Source organism: Dreissena polymorpha, chromosome 1 (assembly GCF_020536995.1).
Source record: "Dreissena polymorpha isolate Duluth1 chromosome 1, UMN_Dpol_1.0, whole genome shotgun sequence".
Lineage (NCBI taxonomy): Eukaryota > Metazoa > Mollusca > Bivalvia > Myida > Dreissenidae > Dreissena > Dreissena polymorpha.
The window spans coordinates 105,662,835-105,690,326 of record NC_068355.1 but is presented as its reverse complement, the minus strand read 5'-3'; the positions used below and the strand labels follow the sequence as shown (position 1 = coordinate 105,690,326).

General features: G+C 34.8%; 2 protein-coding genes and 1 long non-coding RNA gene across 3 annotated transcripts in view; 2 read left to right on the top strand and 1 right to left on the bottom strand.

The window, feature by feature from the left end:
• The window catches only part of LOC127865197 (eukaryotic translation initiation factor 4H-like), a 394,459-nt gene that overhangs the window by 219,450 nt on the left and 147,517 nt on the right, over nucleotides 1-27,492 (top strand). The gene's annotated exons all lie outside the window — the stretch shown is intronic.
• Nucleotides 1,617-9,575, bottom strand: LOC127865261 (uncharacterized). The gene is made up of 5 exons (XR_008042550.1): nucleotides 9,406-9,575; nucleotides 7,354-7,490; nucleotides 4,670-4,801; nucleotides 4,215-4,340; nucleotides 1,617-2,903 (listed from the first exon to the last, which is right to left on the bottom strand). It is a non-coding gene; the product is annotated as an uncharacterized LOC127865261 (long non-coding RNA).
• Nucleotides 9,679-27,492, top strand: part of LOC127865170 (transmembrane protein 132C-like) — a 44,347-nt gene continuing 26,533 nt past the window's right edge. The window contains exons 1-2 of the mRNA XM_052405119.1: nucleotides 9,679-10,091; nucleotides 24,824-25,610. Of these exons, the coding sequence (XP_052261079.1) occupies nucleotides 10,037-10,091; nucleotides 24,824-25,610 (842 nt within the window). The 5' untranslated portion in view covers nucleotides 9,679-10,036. The remainder of the gene's footprint in view (nucleotides 10,092-24,823; nucleotides 25,611-27,492) is intronic.

Here is a 27,492-nt window from a genome sequence, read left to right as displayed (position 1 = left end):
GTTGCAAAATCAATTTTCACTTTGCTTCTTATGGGAGAAAGGGTTATACGGTCTATATTACATTTTAGAAGTTATACATTGTAATTACCTTATAATTGATGGATTGTTATTGTCAATGACTTTATGTTCTCTGATAATGTCATATCTTCCGTTTTAAGACAAAAATTGTTACAAACAAAAATGCTTAGAACAAGAACAACATTTATTCAGCAACAAAGCTTATACAAGCTCATAGCTTACATTATATATGGATTATACAATGTATTTATAAGTGATGGTAGAAGATAAAGAATGGACGATATTGTCATGAACTGGTTTACATGGTATGTTTATGAAGGGAATACATGATTTCATATAATATTGCAACTTTTTTAATTAATGCATTAACATGATAAAAAGGAGTACACCTTATTGGTAAATGTGCGTGATGCATATGGATCAATTGTTAGGCTATAAGACTAAATATATCTAATATGTATATCATTACATACATACATACATGCATGCATACATAAATATATACAACTTTATATGGTATTTCAATATGAACACACATCTATGAGATTTAACCATCCTTGGCCACATAAGTGCTGTTGAGTGCAGTCCTATGTTTGGTTAAATTTATTTGTTGCGAAAACCCGGACTAGACTTTAAAGGTTACAATTAAACAATAATTACAACTTTAAGTCTTTTTAAGATCATCTTTGAAGAGTGTCGCCATAACTAATGCGATAACGACGAATATGGTTAATTTCACAACTATACACAGTTAACATCATATGTCTCCTAAAATGCAGATAAAATTGACGTTTTAACAACGCATTATTTACACGAACTTCATCTTTAATATTTACCGATTCAAGGTGAAATGGGAGAAATGGTTTACACACAATCTATACATTTCTGCCATTCACGTCTGTGGCAAACCATCTGGTTTCAAGAAAATCATACCATAACATCGAATAAAGTCAATAAACTATGGTTATACGCAAATGCTAAAAAATGCATTGATTTTTAATCAAGAAAAAATATAAACTAGCAATAAAAGAGTGCAAATATGAACGCTTTTGTTTTGCAGACGAATTACAAAATATAGAAAAGGAGAGCGTATTAATAAAAGAAAGGCACAACATTAAATATATAAGGTTCATCAAACCCGATATTTTTGGTGTATTCTGCAGAATGCGTCTTAAATTAAAGAAGTTAAATCGAACCACTCAACCGTAGATGATATTTATATAAAAAAATAAACACTCGTTCGATGTGAAAGAAAGCCAAACATGAAAGTACTACGATCAAAGTGCGAATAAAAGTATAAATACATTTATAAATGTTAGCAAAACATGACATTTCTAAACGTTGGAAAATTAATAAATTAACAAAACAATAATAAAATCCCGGGAAAGCAACAACCTCTAGTAAGACATTCAAAAGCAAACAATAACCATTGGTTTAATCAATTAATATTCTTGTCTTGGTGCGAAGGGAAAACGTCATAGTTTAAAGAAATTGACGTAAATGATGCCAACAATTATAAACGCATACCTGTATATGGATATTTTCACGGATTTTGGCATGTGTTGAAGTTTTAAAAATAAAAATGATGAAATAAATAATGTAAAAAAATAAATATTTACATCGGAATTAAATAGCTCAATAATTGAACAAGAATAAAATCAAAGATAAAAAAGTTATCCTTAACTAGTCTTAAACAACTGACCATTTGAGTAAAAGACTAGAACTTAAACAACTCGCCCATCTGTGATCGTATAGTAAGTAATATGTTTATGTTATGATTTATATCAGCAATCATCGTACTGTCACAAAATATAATGATAACAACAGAACTCGCCAAATTATTCCTTCGTAATGCTTTAAATTTTTAATGTGTTTAAATCATCAAAATATGCAAATACTGTAATACTGTAGAGCTTAGTAAATGTTCAGTATTACCGATTCCTCGCAAAAATAAAACTACAACGAAAATTTTGAAATCTGAAAAAAAAATCAATTTCGTCAATTAACCAAAACGTGAAAAGGTCCATTTAACAAAACAATGGTACAAATCTATTCACAAGAGGCAAATTAATATCAGACATCAGAATTTTAATATGCTCACTATTTACAACAAATGTAAACGATAAAGGAAAATTATGTCGCATGTTTCGTTTACAAAACAATGTATGACCTTAGCATCTTAGGCCGAAAAGTAATTTATGAAAATATAATAACACAATTTCTTAAATTTCGCTTAATGAGATGTATAACTCTGTCAAATGTTATGTATCATCCTCTTATCCATATTTATACTCATACCAAGTTTCAATGAAATCCGCCAAAGTTCTTCCAAGATATGGCTCCGGACACAAAAATTTTTTAAAATATTTTCCCAAACTTAATGATAAATCCGAAATGTTGTTTACATTTCGTGACGTCATTTGACATTGCAATGTTATTTCAGCAACATAACAAAATGCGATTGGTCAATCAAACGAAAATAAGCCAATGAAAATCCTTAAAAAGTATATTACACATGTGTAAGATAAAAATATTCGTAATGGTTATATTACAAGGGGAAGCAGGGTATGGCATGTGATAAATATATATCTGTATTGAAGTAATTGTTAATTACACACTAAGCACATTCACAAGCTGAACTAAGTTGTGTTGGTCATCATTGCTATCACAACCCTTCTTTGCTGCCTTATTCATGTGATATCTGATCACTTTTTTGTAGGGGCAAATCTCCTTTTAGTTCTTGATGGAGCAGGTGTGACATTCTTCATAACAAATGAGGTAAGATGGCGTTGCATTTCTTCAACATTTGCAACGCCCTCTTCCACCACAAGTTCTTTAATTCTTGAGGCAACATCACTGTCGATACGTTGCAACAGCCCAGCGTTCTGTTGAAGATTCAATAAGAAATTTAAATAGCAGCAATTAATATAAACATGCACTTTGCAAACATTATCACCCCAATGTACGATCATCTGCATTTTAATACAGATCTTCAAGCTAATATAAATACATTATTATAAAGAGGTGTCAAATGAAAAGATGTAGATGTCTCAGTGTCTGACAGACAGTGTGACCCCAGAGTGCGTTGTTGTTGATTAGTTAAGATAATCAGTAAAATTTGAATCTTACATTAACAAGAGCTTGTTAACAGACAAAACAGCAGCCCCCTAGTGGATATTTGCTGCATTGTATTTATATAACCATAGCAATCAGCAATTTGAACCATATTAAAGAAACTGACATGAAGTGCATATTCCCAATACGGCCATTTATGCCCTCCAAACTTTATCAACTCTGCTTACGTACTTTTTGAGTCAGCACGCTTTTAGTTTCCAATCATTTCTTTAAACTCAGCAACAATAATTTGCGCAGGAGGCAAAAAAAATGAAGGAAATTGTACATTCAACTTTTTGTCCCTCTTTCAACATACCAAATTTCATCCACCTAGGTAATTTACTAGTTGACATATTGCAATATGCTGATTGCGAAGATGGACATACACACACACAAACGGAATGACAACTGCAAGTTCAATATACCTATGCCTTTCGGCAGGGAATAATAAAGAAATTATAATTGAAACCAGGGCATAATCTTTATGTCCTTCTTTTACTCATTATTTCGTTATTATTATCTTAATTATTGCAAAACTTTGACTTCTTAAGAAAGTCTTTAAACAGTCATTTTTAATAAAAGTCCATATAAATCATTCGACCACTGGCGTGTGGCTACCTTCGATTTCAGGAGCATGCTTTTAACAATCTTTAGTTTTATTATTTGATGTCAAATAACAACTATCAAAACTCAAGCATTTAGAGAAAATTAATTGTAAGTTATTTTATTATACACATCATCTTTTAAGGAAAGATCTAGGATAATGTAAAGGTACAGAGTGCTGCCAAACAAATTAGGTTTAAAGCTGGAGCAGTCTGATGACATTTTTAAATATTCTGCGTAATCCTATTCATCTTTTAGTTAACACTGGTAAAAATAGCTATTAAGCAAAGTTTTTAGATTTGGTTTCAAACATTGGCAAAAAATCAAATTCAAAAGATTTTTACATTTTTTAATTATTACGTGCCAGGTAAACAAGAAATCCCCATGATGGGGCAACTGTTGACAATTTTGATCACATGTTACAGCAAATGAATCCACAGAAATTTAACTTTACAGAGTGTTACTTTACATATCAGTACCTCCCCACTTGTATGGTACTTGTGTTCGATGTTAGGAAACACCACCATTATCTTCTTGATGCCTTTACTCAGATCACTCCTCACATTAGAAGCAGCCATTTTTTTGTCCAGCTCGCTTGATGAACCCTTGTATTAAATGACATAATGTTAACAACCTAAACAGTGCTTAAAACCAACAATAGCAAAAAATGATTGGATGAAGATGTTTAATTTAATTGTCATCATATTTTGCTTATCACACTTTTACAGAGGTAAAAACAATAAAAATGAGGCAAACACAATACAAATGTACATTTTGTATGAATCAGAAGAAATTGATGATATAACCAGTGGATTTTGAGCATTGGTGCAATAGTAAGGTTTCTTAAGTGTTATGATTGCAATAAAACAAAGTAATGTACAGTAATTGTCCTGCTTGTGGGTAAATTAAATAAAAGAAAAACAACACATCCAACCTCTTCAGGGGTGAATATCAACACTTCCTTCAGAATGATAGAAGCAGGACAGTCCAATTTTTTGGAGAGATGCACTGCATGCCTTGTTTTCTATTTAGCATATGAATGTTGCTCACTGCTAACTGTCTTTGTCTGAAAAGTATGTTAATATCTTTACAACTTTATGTACATGAAAATGCATATTTTATCTGATATCACACAGTGTTGAGTTTTGACAACTATTTGGACCAAATTTGTTTAAGAACAGATACTGTAAGTCTAATTTCATCATAATATTAGTCAGTATAAAACAAAAGGGTAAACATTTTACTCTTCATGGAATGATCTGATCAATGTTGGCATTTTACCAAGTCCAAAGAAATAAATCTTATTTATCCCACTTTTACAGCGAAATCGGTTGATTAAAGCCCCGTTGATTAAATTTCATCTATAATCAACGGCAAGGCTATAATCAATGGCACGAAATGACGTCATCAACTGCCGAACCGGGACTACTTTTTCCCACGCACCTCGTCACCTGTATTTGCCAAGTGCATCAATAATAAAAACAATCTCAAATGTTTGTCAATCTTAATGACCTTAAAACAAAGGAAAGTAGCAAAAAAACGAGTTTTTTGTCATTTATTGTCATTAAAACCTAGTATTAGGTAAATTTAACACTATGCAAATAGGTTCTGTTGTTGTTGCTCCCCTTTGAAGAAGTCAGTTCGAGTTGCTCCCCTTTGACCGTAGAAAACAATCGTCTGGACCAAGAAATCCTGTGTTCATTTACAAGATGTACTCGGATATGCGTCCATCTGATTTTTCTTTAAAGCATCTTTTCTACCTGGCAATACGCACAAATGACACTGCATCCCGGTGATTCTTGCGTCAACAATTGGGTGTCAACAAGTTAGGTCAGATGCTGAAGGCCATGGCAAAAGACGCCGGCTTTCTCAAGCACAAGAGAATAACGAACCACTCAGTTCGCAAATTCCTGGTCCAAAAACTTCGAAATGCAAACATTCCACCCACTGAAACCATGGCCATAACAGGGCACAAAAATGTCCAGTCCATAACCAATTATTCCAACATATCTGTTGAACAGCAGCAAAAGTGTTCATTCTTGCTCAGTCCAGTAAATGTAACAATCCAACAGATTCCTCTTGTCAAAGATCTATTAATGTATATTAATAGATCTTTGCTCTTGTTCACCTTCACGCACTGAAACTATGGCCGAAATGCAGCCTATACAACCGATGTCTACAGTCGTACAAGTTGATCTTGATGTTCGCCCCACCCAGTCACTTCACTTGCAAATGTCTTTCTCTAGTTCGAACAACTTTGCCTCACAATTCTTTGGTGCCACTTTCAACATTCAAAATGTTAATGTATATAATTAGCTTAAATCCAACTAATCTTTGTTATTTTGTCACGAAATAACCACATATTATAACAAAGAAGGAAATATTGTGCACCTCGTGATCGACTCGATAGTTTGATATCGAAAGTGAATTGTGTGTGGTGTTAGGCTACGTTGTAAACAAATGTAGTTCCTTGTATATAACAACTTAATGCCATATTGATATCATAAAACTTAAAGATTTGCAATTCAATATGATTAAAAGTGTAATAAATAACGCTCGACACTTTGTTACAGAACAATATTCTGATTAAAAAAAAATGATTATTTGATCAGCGGTTATTTTTGGAACGCGGAGTAATACACTGACCTTGGTTACACTACAGTCATTATCAAAGTACGACAAACACTCATGAAAACTTATTTTGTTGAAATAAAAATAGTTTACTGAATAAAAAGTGGGATAAATAGAATAATAGGTTAGTGTTGATTATAGATCAGGTTTATCATGCTCGGCACGAAAACGAAAAAGCACTCGCCAAGGCTCGTGCTTTTTGTTTTCTAAGCCTCGCATGATAAACCTGATCTATAATCAACACTAACCTATTATTCTCTATATTTTTATCTGAGCATTCATCAAGACAATAAGAACAAAAATTTTCGTTTTGCACTGAAATCAACACCATTTTAAGAACATTTTTAAAATCCTGTGTCCATCATTACATGTACATTGTTTATTTTTGCATTAAATGGCTTACAGGATGCGCTACATTGATGTTTCAAAGTTTATATATAAAAGATTCTTGTACATTTAGCTGATTCATCTGGATCCTATTTTTTAACAAAATGGTTATTAAATACAATGCTTTCCAATTCAGTAAAGACTGATTTATATGAGACATTGATTTTGTATTGTTTATGAAAATAAAGATTCTGCATACTAACAAGGTGCTCAGGTAAGCTAACAAGAGCACCGCATTAAAGGTGCCACGCTCGGCTGCGGTTGCAGTTTTGAATACATGAAAGCTTGTCAGATTTTTTTTGTTTTTTTAAGAGGTCACAGTGACCTTGACCTTTGACCTAGTAACCCAAAAATGCGTGTGACATGTAGAACTCGTCAAGGTGCAGCTACATATGAAGTTTCAAAGTTGTAGGTTGAAGCACTTTGATTTTAGAGCCAATGACAAAATGTTAAGGTTTTAGCATGACACGGACGGCCAATGACACAACGACGGACACGACAAGCTGGCTATGACAATACCTCGGGTTTTCTTCGAAAACAGCCGAGCTAAAAATCAATGACAAGCATGAAGGGGAAGGTTACCATTTTTCTGTCCAATACTTTTTCCTTTTCCAGTTTTGTCTTCTTATTCTTGTCTGTAACATGGTGGCATTTCAGAACCTGATGTCCAAGGCTCACATACATGTAAGGGTTCACCCCATGGACCCAACAAACCTTATGGGAGGATGAAGTAAAAACTGAAATTATTCATCAAAACAGATTTTTTTTTATTTTCTGCTTATGTATACACTTTATTTAAAAAACACAAAAAATTGAAATTAAACAAAAAAATCCATATCATGAATTCATTCATTTAATAGGAACAAGAGATGTGTTTGTCAGAAACACAATGCCCCCTATTGCGCCGCTTTGATTTTTGTTTTACCTTAGACCTTGAAGGATGACCTTGACCTTTCACCACTCAAAATGTGCAGCTCCACGAGATACACGTGCATGCCAAATATCAAGTTGCTATGTTCAATATTTCAAAAGTTAATATTTCAAAAGTTATCGCAAGGTTACCAAGGTTAAAGTTTTGGGACAGAATGACAGACAGACAGGCCAAAAACACAATATACCCCTGATCATTCGAACTGGGGGCATTACAATAGTTGATAAAGGTACATAGAATCACATTGTTCTTAAAAAAAGAGAAAGTACAAATGTTTTCACCTTCATAAGTCTTCATTTTAAAACTTTTTTGATTTTTGAAAGACAATTATTAAGGAATTTTGTGACAGGATATGGGAATGAACAATACTTTATCAATTGGGGAAAAATTCTTTCATTTTTTTAAGTCAAAATATTAATGCAAGTAAAAAGCTATCTGTGAGGCATGCTTTTTTCTACTTACCCGTTGTGATAAATATTCAGGCCACATAAAAGCTAAATAGATTTGATAACGTCTTTACAAACTTATTGTATAAAAATAATTAATACCATAGTGTATTGCTAACATTTCATCATTTAAGAAATATATGAGTGTGGCAGAATTTATAGGTGCCAGTGTTAATTTAGTATTATTTAGTAAATGGTGAATAAAAAATAATAACATAAAAAAAATAAACTTCCCAATTGTTTAAATATTTTGCTCTAACATGGCTCATCTTGAAGGACATACGTTTTTTGGTACAAATTCAAGTGACATAGTAATCAAATACTGAGAAAACACTGCTTAATGCCCCTGTGTTGCCATGGCTGTGAATACATGGCTATCATCACCTGGGTATAAATATCCATGCATCCAGAACAGTATTTACAGATTGCACTGCTGTTACTTAATAATAAATAAATGAAAATAAGTGCATGCAGAACAATGTATGCTGAATTGCTAACAGTAACAGTTGATACCGTTATTTTCCATTAGAAGTTTACCCTGTTTATTTAAAAAGCACTGGAATGATAATTTGTTAAATAATCAGAGCTCGATTCAATGTATTCAAAATGACAATAATGGAAGGTAATTGTTTTTCTCTTCAACTTATAATTGATAATATTTGACAACAATTTCATTAATAATATTCACTCTAGTCAAGGTCTACAAAACGGTAGTGTCAATATTGTAAGGAAAACAAAAATGGAAATGCCGAATTTTTTGGTTCTATAACCGATTATTTAACGATTATACTATCAATTTCATGTTTTTAAATTTGTGCTTTTGCATCATTAAAACAATTAAATAAAAGTATCTTGTCTTCATTGCGATTTCTCGTGTGAAGATTGGCAGACGACATCTTGAAAACTTTGACAAACATGCGGTAGCAGTTTCTTTACAGCAAAATTTTTGTTTCCTAACCATGTTGCCAAATTGTCCTTACAATACTGACTCGATGAAGGTCTTCAAAACGGTCGAGTCAATGGTCCCAGTGTCAATATTGTAAGGAAAACAAAAAGGAAAGCTAAATGTGTTTCTTTCAAACCAACTATTTTTTAAAGATTAACATGTCTCTCTTTTCTCTTTTCATTAAAATATGTTTGAGTTTCTTCCAAACGCCAGCTGGTTACAAACACAACAATCAATTAAACTTTGAAGAATAATTAATTTATGCTTCTTTCATTTAAACAGAAATCATTACGTTTAGATATATGAACAAAATAATAAAATGAATTTACCTGAATTACCAAAGTTTTTTATGTAGGTTATTCGTATCAATTTCATTTCTTTTTATGTAAGCTTTTGCATCGTCAAAACAATAAAATAACATTATTTTGTCTTCGTTGCGATTTCTTGCGTGGAGATTTACAGACGCCATCTTGAAAACTACGACCAACTTTCGGTATCAGTCTCTTTACGGCAATTTTTTTGTTTCCTTACATCGTTGCCAAATTGCCCATACGATACTGACTCGACGCCATTTTTCGTGTCACATGAGTTGTAAATGTATTGTCACGTGATCTTAAAATAGTTCTAGAGTATTTTTATATTGATATCAAATCTACACATTTGACATACAATTCTAACAGTTGATTGGTTTAAATACGCAATTATCGTTATAAAATATTATACTATCACGAAATGAATAAAAGTTTCACATATTGTTTTTAACAAGCATAGGCTAATGTATGAAAGACGCGCACGAATATTTTCATAACAGTGATGGAGGATTCTGGCTGAAGCATCATCGTATACGGTTGTGTTTGTGTGTCAAATGTGTTCAGGCGATTTGAACAGTTGCTCCTCTTACTGATAAGCAGTTTTATAAGAGTCAATTGAAAGTCATTAACCAATAATGTAAATGAAACAATGTCGAGAAGGCGTAAATTAGACCCATTTTTAGTGTGGCTCTGTTTCATATTTGGTAAGTTCCATCTAATATCTAGCTATCTATCCTCGATAACCGTAAGGTTGAATGACCACTCCCAGTGCATATGGTTTTTATGTTGTGTGTCACCTGGCTTATCATGTCCCATTTCAGCAGGAACACGCCAAAACTATGTCTTAGTTACACTATGAGACAAGAGAGGTTTTATTTTTGGGAATGCAATTATTATTAAAATCACTGCATTGACAGCATTGTTAGACCATCCTTGGAATATTGCTCTAGTGTGTGGGACCCTTACCATCAGAAAGATATTGATAACATTGAAAATGTTCAGCGTCAAGCTGCCAGATTTGTAACGAATAATAACAGCAAGACACCGGGCACGGTCACAAATATAATAAAGGATTTGAATTGGAATACATTGCAATCAAGAAGACAACAAGCTTGACTCATTTTGTTCTAAAAAATAGTTTATAATCAGATATTAGATGCAATCAGATCATTCATTATCACATGTCAGTAGAGACAACTCATCCGTCCTTACATGTATGCAATCCCCAGGCTCTGGGCAGCAAGCACCCTTACACTGTAGCACACCAGTCAGTAAACAAACATGCATAACTACAAACTCTCAATCTATGAGACACAACAAACTACCAACTCACAAATCACAGTATGTACAGCACTTAAAAATTGTGACTGTAAACTGTCAGTCTGTTAAGAAGAAAAATTTAGCTTTCCAATCTATGCTAGCTACTGTAAAACCTGATGTTGTTCTGGGTAATGAATCATGGCTCAAGCCTAAAATAAAAAATTCAGAAGTGTTTCCATCTGATTACGATGTTTACAGAAATGATCGAAAAGGAAGGACAGGAGGCGGGGTTTTTGTACTGGTTTCAAATAAGTTTAGAAGTCATGCTCCTGTGGACTTAAAATCTTCATCTGAAATTATTTGGGTAAATATAAAGCAAAATGGTAAAAAAGACCTGCTGGTCTGCAGTGCATACGGACCTGACAGGGATTTTACATGTATAGACGAGCTGGATCGTACCATCTGTCTGACTGATAAATATATAGTACAACCCTAATTGGGGGCGATTTTAACCTTGCGGAAATCAATTGGAAAAATAAATTTTTAGAATCTAATGCTTCACACCCAAAAGAATGTAACAAAATTTTTAACTTTGCAGATACTCATTCATTAAATCAAATAGTTGATGAACCAACAAGACTATCTGATACCACTAAGAAATGTCTTGACCTGTTTTTCTTGTCTAATCCTTCTTTAGCCGAAACAGTTAAGGTCATTCCAGGTTTTAGTGATCACTGCATCCCTTTTGTTGATATTTTATCCTCTGCTAGAATAAATCGGAAAGAGAAACGGAAAATACTTCTGTTTGACAAGGCTAACTGGTCGGAAATCAAAACTGGTTTAATAAATTTTATAGATGTAAAGAATATTAATGATATGAATGTCCAGCAGCTTTGGGACAAATTTAAAGTCTGTCTTAACACACTTGTTGAAAAATACATACCAACTAAAACTGTTTCTGGCTAGCAGCATCTACCATGGCTGAATTCTGACATTAAAAAGCTAATGAAAAAACGTGACCAGACTTATAGCAAAATGAGAAAGACTAAAAATTACACTTTACTTCCAAAAATTAAGAAGATCAGATCATTCATACAAAAGAAAATTCGTAACTCTTACTGGGACTACATGAACAACATAATATGTGATGAAACAGAACATAAACATGAGACAACTAAACTTTTTTGGGGTTCATAAAAAGGTTAAAAAATGACTCATGTGGTGTAGCACCCTTGAGGGATGATGGGGTCTTAAAATCTAACCCCAAGGAAAAAGCTGAAGTCTTAAATAAACAATTTTCTTCTGTTTTTACTAATGACACAAACAGCTCATATCCAGGTCTTGGTAATAGCCCTTTTAAAAACATGCCATCAATTAATATTACGGTAAATGGTGTTAAGAAACTCCTACTCAAACTGAATCCTTACAAGGCCGCAGGGCCAGACCAAATCAAACCCAGAATCTTACGGGAATGTGCGAATGAAATTGCACCTATTTTCACAATTCTTTTAAACAAATCACTTATTTCTGGTTCTGTCCCTTCTGACTGGTCCATGGCTTTTGTAGCTCCTATTTTTAAAAAAGGTGAAAAGTACCAAGCTAGTAATTATAGACCAGTCTCATTAACATGTATTGCTTGTAAATTGTTGGAGCATATCGTTGTTAGTAACCTCTTAGACCATCTTGACAACTTAAATATCCTGGTGGACAATCAACATGGCTTTCGATCCCGGCGGTCTTGCGAAACCCAACTTGTGGGTTTTATCCACGACTTAGCTTCTACCATGCAGAGAGACCAGATGGATGTTGCCATCATGGATTTTAGCAAAGCCTTCGATGTTGTACATCACGGTAGATTGTTGCTGAAACTAGCCCATTATGGCATCACGGGCACTACACACTCTTGGATTAAAGCTTTTCTTGGTAACCGTAGTCAACAGGATGTTGTAGATGGGGCAACTTCCACCATGGCCCCTGTTATTTCTGGCGTACCCCAGGGATCAGTTCTTGGGCCTCTTCTGTTTCTGCTCTACATTAATGATCTACCTTCGTCTGTGAAGTCAAACGTCCGTCTATTTGCGGATGACTGTGTCATGTACAGATCCATAAAAACTTTGGCTGACACTATTCAGTTTCAGGGAGATCTAGATAGTCTATCATTGTGGGAGCTGAAATGGAAGATATCTTTTAACATAGAAAAATGTCATATCATGCATGTTACGAGAAACCGTAAACCATTAAAAACAGCCTACACTCTTCACAATCAACCTCTGTCTGTTGTAAACCAAGCCACTTATCTTGGCGTTGAAGTAAGCTCAACTTTAAACTGGTCACCTCACGTCAATAAAATTAGTAGTAAAGCAAGCCAGAGCTTAGGATTCTTAAAACGAAACATTCATTCTTCTAAAATGGTAACTAAGGCAGCGGCATATAACAGCATTGTTAGACCATCCTTGGAATATTGCTCTAGTGTGTGGGACCCTTACCATCAGAAGGATATTGATAAAATTGAAAATGTTCAGCGTCAAGCTGTCATATTTGTAACAAATAATTACAGCAAGACACCGGGCACGGTCACAAATATAATTAAGGATTTGAATTGGAATACCTTGCAATCAAGAAGACAACAAGCTAGACTCATTTTGTTCTATAAAATAGTATATAATCATGTTGATGTCAATCCCCTTCACTATCTCACTCCATACATTAGACACTCACGCCATCACCATCACATGGCATACCAAATACCACCAAGTACAGCTGATTACCACAAATTTTCTTTCTTTCCAAGAACAGTTGTACAATGGAACACACTTCCATCTTATGTAGTCAGCGCTGATACGATCCCTGGATTTAAATCAGTGCTGTGTACATCAGTGTTCCTTCCTTAGATCACATGTTTCTGCTTTTATCCTGTTTTTAACTCTACTAATAATCTCACCAAATGCACAGTTGTATATGTATATATTTAAGTCTTATGGGCTTAAGCCTTAAGGTGTTAGGTTTTGCACCTTTTTTTATCACTGTTGATAGGATTTTCCTGAGTGGATTGAGTAAACTGGGAAACCTATAAATCTATTTCTTTTTAACCCCCCACGCATGGCCATAATGTATCAGTTTTGAACATAGCCATTGTTATAAAAGAAGAAGAAGAAGAGAGTTAAAACCACTTAACTGTACATATACATTCGGCTAAAAAAAATGTCAATTTGACTCTAGCCAATGCCAATTTAACCATAGCCAAATAAATTTAAATGGGCCTTTTCACAGATTTTGGCTTGTATTGAAGTTTGTCATTAAATGCTTTTTATTGATAAATGTAAATATTGGATCTAAAAAGCTGCAGTATAAAATCAAGAATAAAATTTAAAAAAGAAGAAAAAAATAACCCTCAACAGGGCTCGAACCATTGACCCCTGGAGTCCTGAAGTAAAAGTCTACCATTTAGACCACCCAACCATCCGTGCTCATACAATGACGGATGTATTATATATATATAAGCAATCCTTGTAGCCTCTAAGTCTAAACGGTAAAACCTATAAGTTTGTTCACCTTAAACTTCAAAGGCATATATTTCATGAACAATCATTAGACAATAACTTAACTTGATATATATTTTATGATTTATCTTTTTATAAACAAATTACTAGTGAAATATGTTGGTTTTCAGATAATAATAATGGAGTTACGTACCTTTAAACAATTTTCAGGGTTTTTTATCTGATTTTGGGGAATAGGCCTGGCCTTTGTTGAGGGGAAAAAAATTCGCGCAAAATGCCGGATTTTTGGGGAAAAATCATGCGAAACTCTGGATTTTGGGGGAAATACGGAAAGTCTTAAATAATCTATTCAACATATTTTGCTGTTTTTAAAACAAATTCAAGGCAACAGATAATCTAATTATGCAATATGCTTTATTTTCTACACTGGATCAGGTTAACTTTTTTTTTTTTAGGGGAAAAAAATGAAGTCTGGGGGAAAATTTACCTGCTGAGGGGAAAATAATCCGCGGGGAAAGGGCTGATTTTCAGTGGGTCCCAAAGAAGAAAAAAAAGCCCTGAACATTCATGTACATCATAGTCTGCGTCACACAGAATTACCCTATAAGATCTTGCACCGATTTTGATGACGTCATAGCGAGGCCCTGGGATGCGTTTATAATAACCGATATATGTTTTTGTGAATATGTGTTTATTTGTATTATATACCGGTATGTGTTGTTTTGGATGAATTTCGTGAATAAACTGTATTGAACAGAATGGTTTAAACAAAACTGGTCTTCATAAAAACGAAATATGAACTGTGACAAATGTATGAATTCAGAGGTGTAGATAAAGTGTATTTACTAACGGAAAAAGCTAAATAAAATTCTTTTCACAATGGGGGCATAAAAAGCTGTCACCCCTTCTAATGACAGTTGTTTTATGACAAAATCCCAAATGGACGCAGTGAGAACATTTCTCGCATTAGGCCCAGGTCACGATCTTAGCGTATGGTCTTGTGTCATCATTTGGGGGGTAAAATTTTCCACATACACTTAATCGTATTGTAATGCAATGTACTCATAACAGGGAGCACAATACAAAAATGAGACGGGCCTCCAAGGGAAACTACCCTTACAACATTTTACGATCAAAACATTGACAAACATGGCCGCATCCGTCTGGTGAAGGAAATGTGCATATTGTAAACATTGTTTTAGGCTATTTCTATGGGAACAAGATCAGAAAACGGACAATTTATATCATATTTATTGTTTTTTCCTCATGATTGTTGTCTTATCGGCTGTGGAAATCCTCGCATTACAAAAGTGAAGTTTTTGGGACACGTGCGTTTGAATGTTGCCTAGGAGTTTACGTCATAAAAAAGTACACGATCTTATAAGGCTGCACGAAGTAATAGGAATAGAGGATAGTTCCACAAAATATAATGATAGCAACAGAACTCTCCAATCTATTCAATCTTTTCGCAACTTGCAATGCTTTATAATTTTCAGGTTTTTAAATCTTCAAAAGATGCATATAATGGCTATTTTAGAGCATGGTAAATGTTCAGTATTACTGTTTCCTCACAAATATCCCAACTAAAACGAAAATTTGCCTCTTTTACACAGCCTAATGACAAGATAATTCCACCAACTTGCCTTTTTACTAAAGAAAAGCGAACTTAACTCAACCTAATGCCATTTGGAAAATATGTACACCAGGTATTATGTCAATTCTACAAAGCAAAATGTTAACTTGACTAAACAGAATACCAACTTGATTTAACAGAATGAAAACTGGTCTCAACATAAAGCAAACTTGACCCACAACTTGAATCATAACATTGCTGATTTGACTCAATGTATCGGTCTGCACTCAATTTGTTTGATATACAAAATAGGCGTTTTTTGACAGTTGTTTTAGCCTCCGGTGGTACAATACACAGAATACAGCATAGTACAGTGTCCGAAAAATTTCTTTTTTTCAGGTAGCCCACTGGGCTACCAGAAAAAATATTTGGTAGCCCATAAAGTTTACCTACAAAATGATAAGAGGCAAGTTTTCATCTTTATTTAATTTATTCGTTTACATACACAAAACATGTATACATACATATATATAATACAGCAAGTAGTCTGATGTACACAGTCAATATCATAAATTAATGTTATATAGAAGTTAATATTCTTTTGTATGAGCTAGTCACTAGCAATATTCTTTTGTATGAGCTAGTCACTAAGTGTCGAATTAAAAAGTATAAAATTATACTCCATTAACAAAACAATAACACAATAAACCGTATTTTGTTCCATTGTGCTTATAGGTTCGATATCATTTAGTCAGTAGCATACGATATCTTGTGGCCTGCGAGGTGGCGACAGGTCGACAGTCCATTCATTGATGGATAACCCCTTCGGCCTTATATTCATGGAGTGGTGGTCCGTCTGCATGCACCCTCATGAGCAGAGGTCCAGATAAGATGCGTATTTGCGTAAAATACGCATGAAAAAAAAAGAAAATACGCATGACTTAAAATTATGATGAGTAAAAATACTCCTGGCTAAATTCGGATTACGCATCTTGTGCAATTTCAATGTGTATTAGCCGTTAATACATGCATATAAATTCATGTAAACATGACTAGTTCCCGTCATTGTGTCCACACCGGTAAAAACGTAATGACATCACCATGTTTGTATAGAATGTGGTTCCCGACCTTATTTACTTCTCAGTCAGAACGGTATCATTTCATTTTGGCCCACGATAAAAGCCGATGTTGACACAACAGGCTCCCCGCTGCATTGTTAAGAATCGATATACGCTTACGGTGAAAACATTTAACATCATATTTGATAAAACCCAAATCGCCAACTTCAAGCATATAATTTTTGCTATCAGTTCATCTCTTATGTAAGTTGTGTGGCACTATGGAAAAACCTTTTTCTTTCAAGCACTTTTTAAATGGCAGCCGAAATACACATATAATAAACAAGTTTTACAGATACCACCCGCTTACCATTCAGATAACGTGACTAAGCACATGTTTAACCTGTTAGATATATAGAGAATATTATGTGAGCGTTGAATAGAACCATGGTAGCGCGAGGCTTACCGATGAATCCTTTTGAATCATAATGTAATGCGAAAACTTGCTTGTTTTTCATATGACCGTCACGATCTGTGCCGTCCTGACCGGCATTCTATGTCCTGAAAGCGCTTTTATTTTTGTGACATTTGCCGCAGCGTCTGCATGTGTTTGTGTTTAATGGTAAATAAAACAAAAAGTAATGGCGACCCAGTTAAAAGTTGTCGATTTTTTTAAGTCGACATCGTCAGTGGTTACACCGGAAAAAATTGTACGCACTATTATTGACAGTTTATAAGCTGAAGTTATAAAATCGGTGCAGATAAAGAAACATGACGGAAATAAGGTTACAGACAAGACTATTTCTAGCTTGAAAGTAAGTTTCCCGTGGCTCAAAATCGAAACGGACGGCGATGCATGTGTAAGACTAAAATGTACTTTATGCGAAAATTTTAAAATGAATTCAGTTTGGGGAACTGATGGTACAACAAATGTTCAAAAGTCAACTATTGAGCGACACAGTGAGAGTGCCCCCCACATTGAAGCCTTTAAATTGTCTGTGAAACAAAATGTGTTAGCAGAAAGTTCCACGCTGTTAGCTGATGATGAAGTATCTGACATTGATGTATCAGACACGGATATATTTCTTGTGCGAACTGTTTATATGGCCATGAAAGAGCAACTGCCTTTAAACAAAGTAAATGCTCTCCTAGATCTTCAGAGAATCAATAAGGTTGACATGCCGTATCGTAACCTTAGCTGGACCACCATTACAGAACTGCAAAACATTATTGCTTCATATGTTAAGAAAGAAACAGTAGATAAATTGAGTAAGTCAGACTCTTTTGCTGTGATAATTGATGAAAGATCTGACATCACAATGTCCAAAAGGTTATCACTTTGTGTTCGATATGTTCATGCAGGTACAGCCCAGACTTCCTTCCTAGGAAATATTGAATAAAAGGATGGTTCTGCTCACACTATTACAACAGCCGTAATTGATTATTTAGAGAAATGTAACATTGATGTTAGTAAATGTGTTTCTCTTGCTACAGACGGGGCAAGTGTAATGATGGGAAAAAGGTCTGGTGTTGGTGTGCAGTTTCAAAACAAAGCGGCCCCTTTCTGTGTACAAACTCATTGTGTTGCCCATAGACTTAATCTGGCAGTGACTGACTCTATAAAAAGTGAAGAAACAATTAAAAAGTTCAGTGAAAAATTTTCCCAGCTGTACAACTTCATCTCAGCTTCAGGAAATCGCACATTTGCCTTGAAACAAATGCAGAAGTTACTGGATGAACCTGAGCTTTCCGTGAAACAGCCATATTCTGTGCGCTGGCTTGGACTTAAGCTGGCTGTTGATGCCGTTTATGAATGTTATGGATCTATTTTGGCTACCCTGTCAAACTATGCTAGTGAAAATCAACCAAAACCTAAAGGGTTATACAAATATTTTAGTTCATACAAAACAGCTTTGCTTCTTGGACTTATGATGGATGTGCATACAGTGTTAGGGGTACTTTGTTGTAATTTGCAAAAGGAAAATCTGATCTTCAGTGATGTGCCAGCAATGATTGACCACACAGTAAGTCAGCTGGAATTCATGAAAACCACAGATGGACGTGGTTTGTCTGAAATAAAAGCTCTTATCAAAGTAAGTGACGGTAAAGCCTTCTACAAAGGTGAAGAGCTAAAAAATCACAGAGAAGAAATACTTTCTCAGTTTGACACTGTTAGGCAGAACTATTTGAGTAATATGGCAAAAAATATCAAGAAAAGGATACCAAAGGTTGATAGCAAGATTATGCTGAGTTTAAGTCAAGTGCTTAAGCCATGTGTTTTAAATGTGACATCAGTCCAGGAATCTAAGGAAGCATTAAAATTGTTAGTAGAGCACTATGGTATTGACAAAGTTGTTAAACATACTGAAGGTGACCTAACTGTTGGTACAACACAAACTGAACAAACTGTTGACAAATTCCTAAATGGAGAAGAACTGAATCAGGAATGGCCAGGGGTCTACGGCATGATAAAAGGGACATACAAAAATCTCTCAATCCAAGATTTTTGTATGAGGCTGGTAACGAAGCATCACGAAACATGTCCAAATATGGCCAAACTTGCTGTTATAGCACTATGCATGCAAGTCACATCAGTGGAGTGTGAGAGGTCATTCAGTACACAGAACCGGATCAAAAGCAAATTCAGGTACCGTACATTTGCGGCCATAAGTCTACCTCGGCCATAAGTCGAGGGGTATAATGTGGCTAGAAAAACTTGGTTTTTTGCCTTGACTCTGCCATAAGTCGGGGGGTAAATTTCCTTTATCTCGGACATGTTTAAGTGACGTTTTAGTCATGGTTCTGAGGGCTTTTGTACCGGCAGTTGACATTTTTTGGGATATTAATAATTAGAATATATTTAAAACGAAACATTCAACGTTTCAATGATTTATTATCACGAAAAATATATTTTATTGTTCAAAATCATAATAACATATCATTGATTATTTCGAACTTAATATATATTTCACAAATCAAAATTAGTATCCCATTTAACGTAATAACTTTCAGTGTTTATATTATGAGCAGATATTTTTGTATTCAAATGTTAGTGCTATTGATGTGAAAATTCGGTAAAATCTTGAACGCAGAAATTCATTATATGGTCAAAATAATTGTAACATGCTCTCAAATAATCAACAACGCTTTCGCCATTATGCGTGAAACACGTGAATTTACCAAACACTCGCATCGCTCGCTATTCGACTGTTATATACATATTCGTAAATCACGAGATACCCGAGGAATATTTTTTGCATTCTGGAAAAACGTCTCATCTGATAATACTAAGCAGATGATCCAAAGTAATTGTGTATTTGATATGTCCAATTACACTTTTTAATAATTCAGGGTGAGTGCGTTTTATTATAATCATTCAATGAATGAAATCTTCAATCAGATAAGATCTATTTATTTACGAAACGATTATGCATAAATTGTGGGACAGTTGTGAATAAATCAACGAAACCACACCTTCATCCAATAAAAAAATATACCATGTGAAGTTGAACAATAGCGATTGGTTAAAGGCGTATCCAACGATCAAGTAATTATTTTTGATTGGTCAGAAGTAGTTTGTAGCAGAACCGTTGTGCATATCATTAACGGATAACTATTTTAGGCGTGACGCAATAAAGACAAATGATCGAAAGGATGCTAACACTTTTTTACACTTTGATCTTAGTCAAAGGCCGAGAAGCGATAATTGGTGGCATGAAGACACCTGCAACTGTTGACAGCTTGTATTTACACGGATTAACTTTAAATGGGTACAAGTGTCAGCAGTCGATTTACTATTGTTCTTAGCAGACAGCGGGCGATGTATCAATAGACAAATTGCCATGTATAATTTTCACCACTTTACCGTATGTCACAAATGTTTAATATTTTCGAAGTTATTTTTACATGTTTTTATTTGGACTTATTACGAAGATTAATGAATTAAAAACCAATGTAAACATGAATATTTTGTTATCGGCGGACATATAAGTAAAAGACGAGTCGGCCTTTCCGTAAACAGTCATCATTCCTCCGCTTCAGAGATTTATTACTTTAAAAAAACGGTACAGAAATATGTTTTTTTATTTTTTTTATTTAGTACCTCATCCATAAGTCGAGTTGACTTATAAAGTCAATTTTGGCAGCGTTTTTAGGTCGACTTATGGCTGCAAATTTACGGTAATTAATATGGACCTATGGTGATGTTAAATTAGAAATATAACCAGTAATACTTTACCCATTCATATGAAGCAGAAATGGTGCAATTCAATGAAAAACAAAACAAATATAAGACATAACATATTTACATATATGCAGCAAGAATGAACTAAACATGTTTTCACTAAAACAAGTTTAACAGGAAATAAATGGAGGAACACCACTGAGTGGTTTACAGAAAACAAGCATCTTTTCAAAACCTAAACAAGCATCTTATATCTTATATTTCAGATCATCGCTTGGTAATATTGCCATGGAAGCCCTCGTGCGGGTTGGCCTTTGTGGGCAAAGCTTAGAAGATATTGATCGTGGCTGTACAGAGTGTGCTAAACAGTGGCTTGCCAAATCAAGGCGGAAAAAAAGATTAATGGCTGCTTATAAGCCAAGGGCAAAAAAACTGAAAAACTGTTAAATAAGTGATTTATTGTGTTAATTTGTGTACAAGACTGCTTGTTAAGTTGTTATAGCGAGTTAACACTACATGTACAATTTTTTATTAATTCTGATTTTTTTTTTAAATAAATACTCCTAAATATTATCGGATTTTGATTTTTACTCCTCAATTAAAAATTTCATGAGTGAAATACCCCTCGGCTGTAAAAATTATCTGGAGCTCTGCTCATGAGTGCTTCCAGCGTGTCCTGGTTCATGTGTGAACGCTTTGAGCTCTTCATGAGATTCATTGAAATAAAGTTTCTTTGCTTTGCCGCTTTCTTCCGTTTTGTTCGCAGATGCAGCTTGTTCTAGGTGCCCTAGGGTGGCAAAGAGATTTTGCTGTATGGCTGTCAGGGCTTTGGCTTTGCTTGCTACCCATTGTACAGCTTTCACATCCCCATAGTGTAGTAATGCAGATTCCAATATATCTGCGGATGCTTGAAGATCATGTCTTCTCTTGGTGCTTCTTGCATAGAACTTGTTGATGGATTTCACAATGTCTTCAAATTTAAGGAGGTAGTCAATACTTCTATCGGCATCCAGTACGCCCAGCTCAAGTTTATGTGCTACACAATAAATAGACACAATTCAAGGATTTTTTCTTTAATCATAGCACTCACACCAGATTTACATCCCATCATAACTGCTACTCCATCAAAGTTCACACTTACTATTTTGGAATAATCGGTTATCCCTATTTTGTTGAGTCCATTCTCAATTCCTTTCTTAATTCCACATGCATTGGCATTCTCAATGTCCTCTATCGATGCTAGTGTGGTAACCGGATAGCCCTCGCTGACGTACCTCACTAAGACAGTGTACCGTTCAGTCATTGAAGAATCAGTAGACCCATCTGCCAGCACTGTGAGGAACCTTACTTTTTCAATAAGCCGTGTCTTGATTACTCTCAGATGTTCCTCTATTGACATCAAGAACTGTTTCATTGTGATAATTAGTTCCAATTTCAATGTAGTCACCACCAATGTCCTTTTTTTCTTTACATGAAGCTCCGTGTGTGTTTCAAAGTCACTTAGCGGTTTGCATTTCTTTTCTAATGAGTTTACAGTGTTAAAGATGATTACTAAGATGTTCATAGTTATCTGCATGCACCCTTTTGTTGCTTTGACAATAGGACTATTTGTTGCCAACTCACTCCTTTCCTTCATGGTCATTGTGTCCTTTGTTTTCTTGTGGGTGGCTTTTACGTGCGCCACTGAGAATTCATGCTTTTTCAATGGATCCTATCTCATGTTGCTGCATCCAACATAGAGTGCTGAGCTCTTGTCTGCCAATTCAGGATAGGCTCTGCATGAAGCACAGAACATGAGTCCTGGCTTTTGGTCATCGTCATCAGCTTAATGTGTCACCCAGGGGTATGTGACTTTCCAAGATTCATGGAATTTCCGCAATGTTTTATTAGCATCATAGTCCTTGTCTGAGAATTTTGGATGCTTACCGATAGATGTACCAGATTGTGGCTCATCGAGACATCTCTTCTTAGCACTTGGTTCCTGCGGTCCTAAAGAACAAACCACAAAACGGTCCATTTTGTAATTCAATCTATTTACACAGTTTCCTACAGCATATATAGTTTAAACACCTGTGCACATTAATCCAAATAAAAAACACAAAAGCTCATAAATCCAATCACTTAATATTAATCCTGTCACATACATGTATCTCATTTCACCTTCAAAACTAATTAAAGAAATAATAATATACAAGGTAAGATACAAAATCGGTGCATCTTATAATTATACAACTCGATCAAATAATTAAAACACTGTTTGTCTCAATTGAAATCAAACTTACCTTAATTATTAACAGCCGCTCCTTTAACCCAATCATTAATTGACAATGCAAACTAATTAGCAGGTGTTAACTGAGTTCCCACCAGTGAAGTTAATATTCATTTTCGGTTTTGTTACTGTTTTGAAGAATCTGTTATTGTTTTGATATCTTTAATGTTCAGCGTCCTTGGATATTTAACGACATCAAAAATGTTGTCACTATTACTAATTGTTGCAGTTAACAAAGAATTCCAAACTGCAAAATGACATTGCATCATGTGCTCAAACTATCCAATTGGCTCTCATTATTTTATTTGCAAACGACAAATGTTGATTCTGATTAGAATACACTGTTACTGTTTACAATCGACATTACCGCAAGTGATTGATGGCTGATTAGATAATTGATTGCACTTTGTTATCGGATTATAATCAATACACAGTGTACAAACACAAGGTCAACATGTTTATTCTACCTATGTCTGTCAATATACCGGGCTACCACTCTTATAGATTTATAGTAGCCCGGCAGGCGTGAGCTGGAAAATTTCAGTTGCCCGATGAAAAAAGTTGGTAGCCCCCGCGGACTCCTAGTCCATATAAACGTACTCCCAGAGCCTTTGATCATTTTTGCTATGGCGGCTTTGGGTTATAAAGCTGAGAGTTGAATTATTGAAACTACCGGGCTCCGGGCAATGGATTTGTCGGACACTGCATAATAGTATCTTTGGACTTGATGAATTATTAACTCTTCTGCGCTTTTCTGAAAGCCAAAAATAATATCTTCTCTGTATTGCTGATAAGTGCAGTGATTTCTTTCCCCCAAATTAATCATCTAAGTCTTACAGGCTGTTTCCCTATTGTGAAAAATAAAAAAGGAAAAGAAGGCTATTCCCTTTTGCAAAAAGTTACATTTTTTCCCTAAAAATATATCCCAAAAAGATTCCAAACTTTTCCAATAAACTCTATGATTGGTTTATTAAGTGTATTATACAGCAATTAAATTCCCTAACTGTTCAACACTTTATAATGTAAATTTTAGAAAGCATGCACTTATAAATATACAATTGGTATACACTGTCAAATATAATCATATTTGAATATTCTTTACCGGTAATTTTTCTCAATGTTATAGTCTATAAAACTTTTTAAAAAGGTACAGGCTGTAGAATATAAAGCGGAAAAAAATCACTGAGGTGTCAATTACATTTTAATCGTGCTGTTTTCGGGTACTTTATAAAGAAGGAAAAAATGGCTGAGACAATTCGTTTTATGTAGGGAGAGTGGGACAAACATCCCAAAGCTGGGTACTTCTTATGAAATTGTAATTTACAGGTTTTATGCATATAGGTTGATTATTGATTTATCATTTAATGGTTGCAACACATCAAAGCCAGGCTGTTATTGTAAGAGCTAAATTTGCTTAATAGGAAATAAAATATACTGAAGGCAAACACATAATTCAACAAGTCAGTCATTGTTATTGTTGAAAGTGCATGTTGTATAACAGAAAACATATTATAAAGTTCATTTGTAACTTTCTCAAATCATTTGTTACTGAACTTTCCTTGTGCCTTATTTGAATATGTTTGTTTTTTGCAGGTTCATTTGCATGTGGATTTGATATCTCGTTTGAACATCAAAGTGATGGGTTTTTCTTACAAGATTTCTACAGCAAAAATGATATACCAGATCCCAACACTGTTACTAAGACCTTTATTGTGAATCAGCCATCTAACTTGTACAAGGTGAAGGCAGAGTATGGACTATATGAATCTCATCAAACTCTCTCTAGATCTGCTCTAGATACAGTCTACTCAAGAAGTAGGAGTAACAATTCTCTAATGCACAGAACGGTTGCTTACAATTTAGATGTTAGTGTCCATATTGTCTCTAGAGAAATATCGCCTAAAATACCAACGCTGCAAGTTTTGTTTCATACTATCCCGCTTGAAAAGCAACAAGATGGACAATGGTGTGCACAAATATATGCCAATGCAAATAATGAAGAAATATCTTCCACTTGTTTAATAACTTATAATGAACCTGTTTGCGTTGCCAGCATAGTGTTACATAAAGAATGGTGGACTGTGAATGCTACAAGTGTAAAAGTAAGCTATTCGTTCAGTACAGTATCTGGAAACAGCCAGTGTGCCAGGGCTTCTAACTCAGTAATTCCAAACAGATCTTTGGATAATAAAACAGATGAAGGAGTAGTAAAACTAGTCATGACAACTCTGCAATTAGCAACAAACCAAGAATCATTTGACGAATGGAAAGATCAAGATATCTTGATAGATGTTCCTCGTGAAGTCTACCATCAGGGGGATACTTTTGAAATCCCAATAAGACTAGAAGGCAACTCTGATTTGCAAACATTTGTTATGAGGTAAGTCAGCTTTTTGAGTTCTTATAATATCATGATAATCAATTTTATACACTGGCCAGAGGCCAGCGGGGCTTATGTCATGGTCCTGTGTCCGTCGTGCGTGTGTCCGTCCGTGCGTTAACTTTTTCTTTAAACATCTTCTCCTAAACTACTGGTCCAATTCTGATGAGATTTCTCAGGAATGTTCCTGGGGTGAACCTCTTCCAAATTTGTTCAAATTATGCTCCTGCAAATGGGGTAAAATTTGACCCTACCCCGGGGGGTCAAAAAATTGAAAACTTGCTTAATATAAGGCCTATTTTGTGAAAACTTTAAAAAACCTTCTCGGCCATAACCATTGCGCCTAGGGCTACCAAATTTGGTATGTAGTGACATCTTATAGTCCTCTACCAAGTTTCTTTAAATTATGCCCATGGGGTCAAATTTGACCCTGCCCCGTGGGGTCAAAAAATTGAAAATTTGCTTATATAAGGCCTATTTTGTGAAAACTTTAAAAATCTTCTTGTCCATAACCATTGGGCCTAGGTCTACCAAATTTGAAATGAAGTGACATCTTATAGTCCTCTACCAAGTTTCTTCAAATTATGTCCCTGGGGTCAAATTTGACCCTGCCCCGGGGGGTCAAAAAATTGAAAATTTGCTTATATAAGGCCTGTTTTGTGCAAACTTTAAAAATCTTCTTGTCCATAACCGTATGGCATAGGGCTACCAAATTTGATATGTAATGACATCTAATACTTAGTGTTTTTCCCAGGCCATTTTAGCGTGGCGAAAAGCCACGCCGCCCTCCCGGATCGCCACGCTGCCCTTTTCAAAGGCAAATTTCGCCACGCGCCCTTTTTTTCAAAGGCAAATTTCGCCATGCGCCCTTATCCATAACATCTTTATTGCCTTACGATCTTACTTGGTCCGCAAAATCAGCTTCCTTGATTGTCTGTGACGCTCCGACTGTGCTTGATTTACTCGAGAGACGTCAACGTCTAATCGATTTAATCTATAACAGTGCGCGATTTATAGGTAGGTCTTACTGACTGCTCCAAAGCAGGGACCTATACAAATAGGTCCCTGTCCAAAGCTGTGAATTAGTCATGCGTGAATAACCCCGTGTCAGTATCAATAATGCCGGAGGCTGTTATACCAAGCGCACTTTTCGCTCGGCAATGTATTAGCTACTTCGGAGACTTTTGATTAAAAACTCGATGTTATTCTCGTGGCAATTGTGCATTGCATGCATTATTCAGTTATATCAAAACATATATTTTTGCGCATAATTACATTTCAAACCACAAACAAATTTATTCTTTATCGTTTTCGTCTTTAAGATAATTAGATCTAATTATTGAAATAATTACAGAGACGTATACTAATTTAACAAAATGCGAATCGCGTATACGATTTAACGTTGCTATGCGCACCTGTCGCTTACATCATTTGACATTTTATCAACATGGCGGACTATACAGAATTAAATTGTGACTTGGCAAAAATGGCAAATAGCGTCGTAAACGATCGAATTAACAATGGAGATTATACATTAAGAAGGAATTAATGAAATGTCTGTGATAATCAACGATGCATAAAAATGTTTTAGAAAGCAACAACAATATTTATTTATTTGTAATCTACTCGGTGGATGTATGTCACGGAAATGAGTGTTTGCATATTGTTAGCGATCAATTTACTCGCAATGTTATTTTAAACATCTGTCGAGATTATTGTTAGAAAATGGGATAAGACAAACATGGTTTCATTTATATGTTAGTGGATCTGTGTATAATCAGATTCATATGCATATATTGCTTTATTATGTTTGTCGTGCTGTACAGTTTATTGAAACAGCATTGAACTTAAATGTACATTGCAAGGTAAATATATTAATATA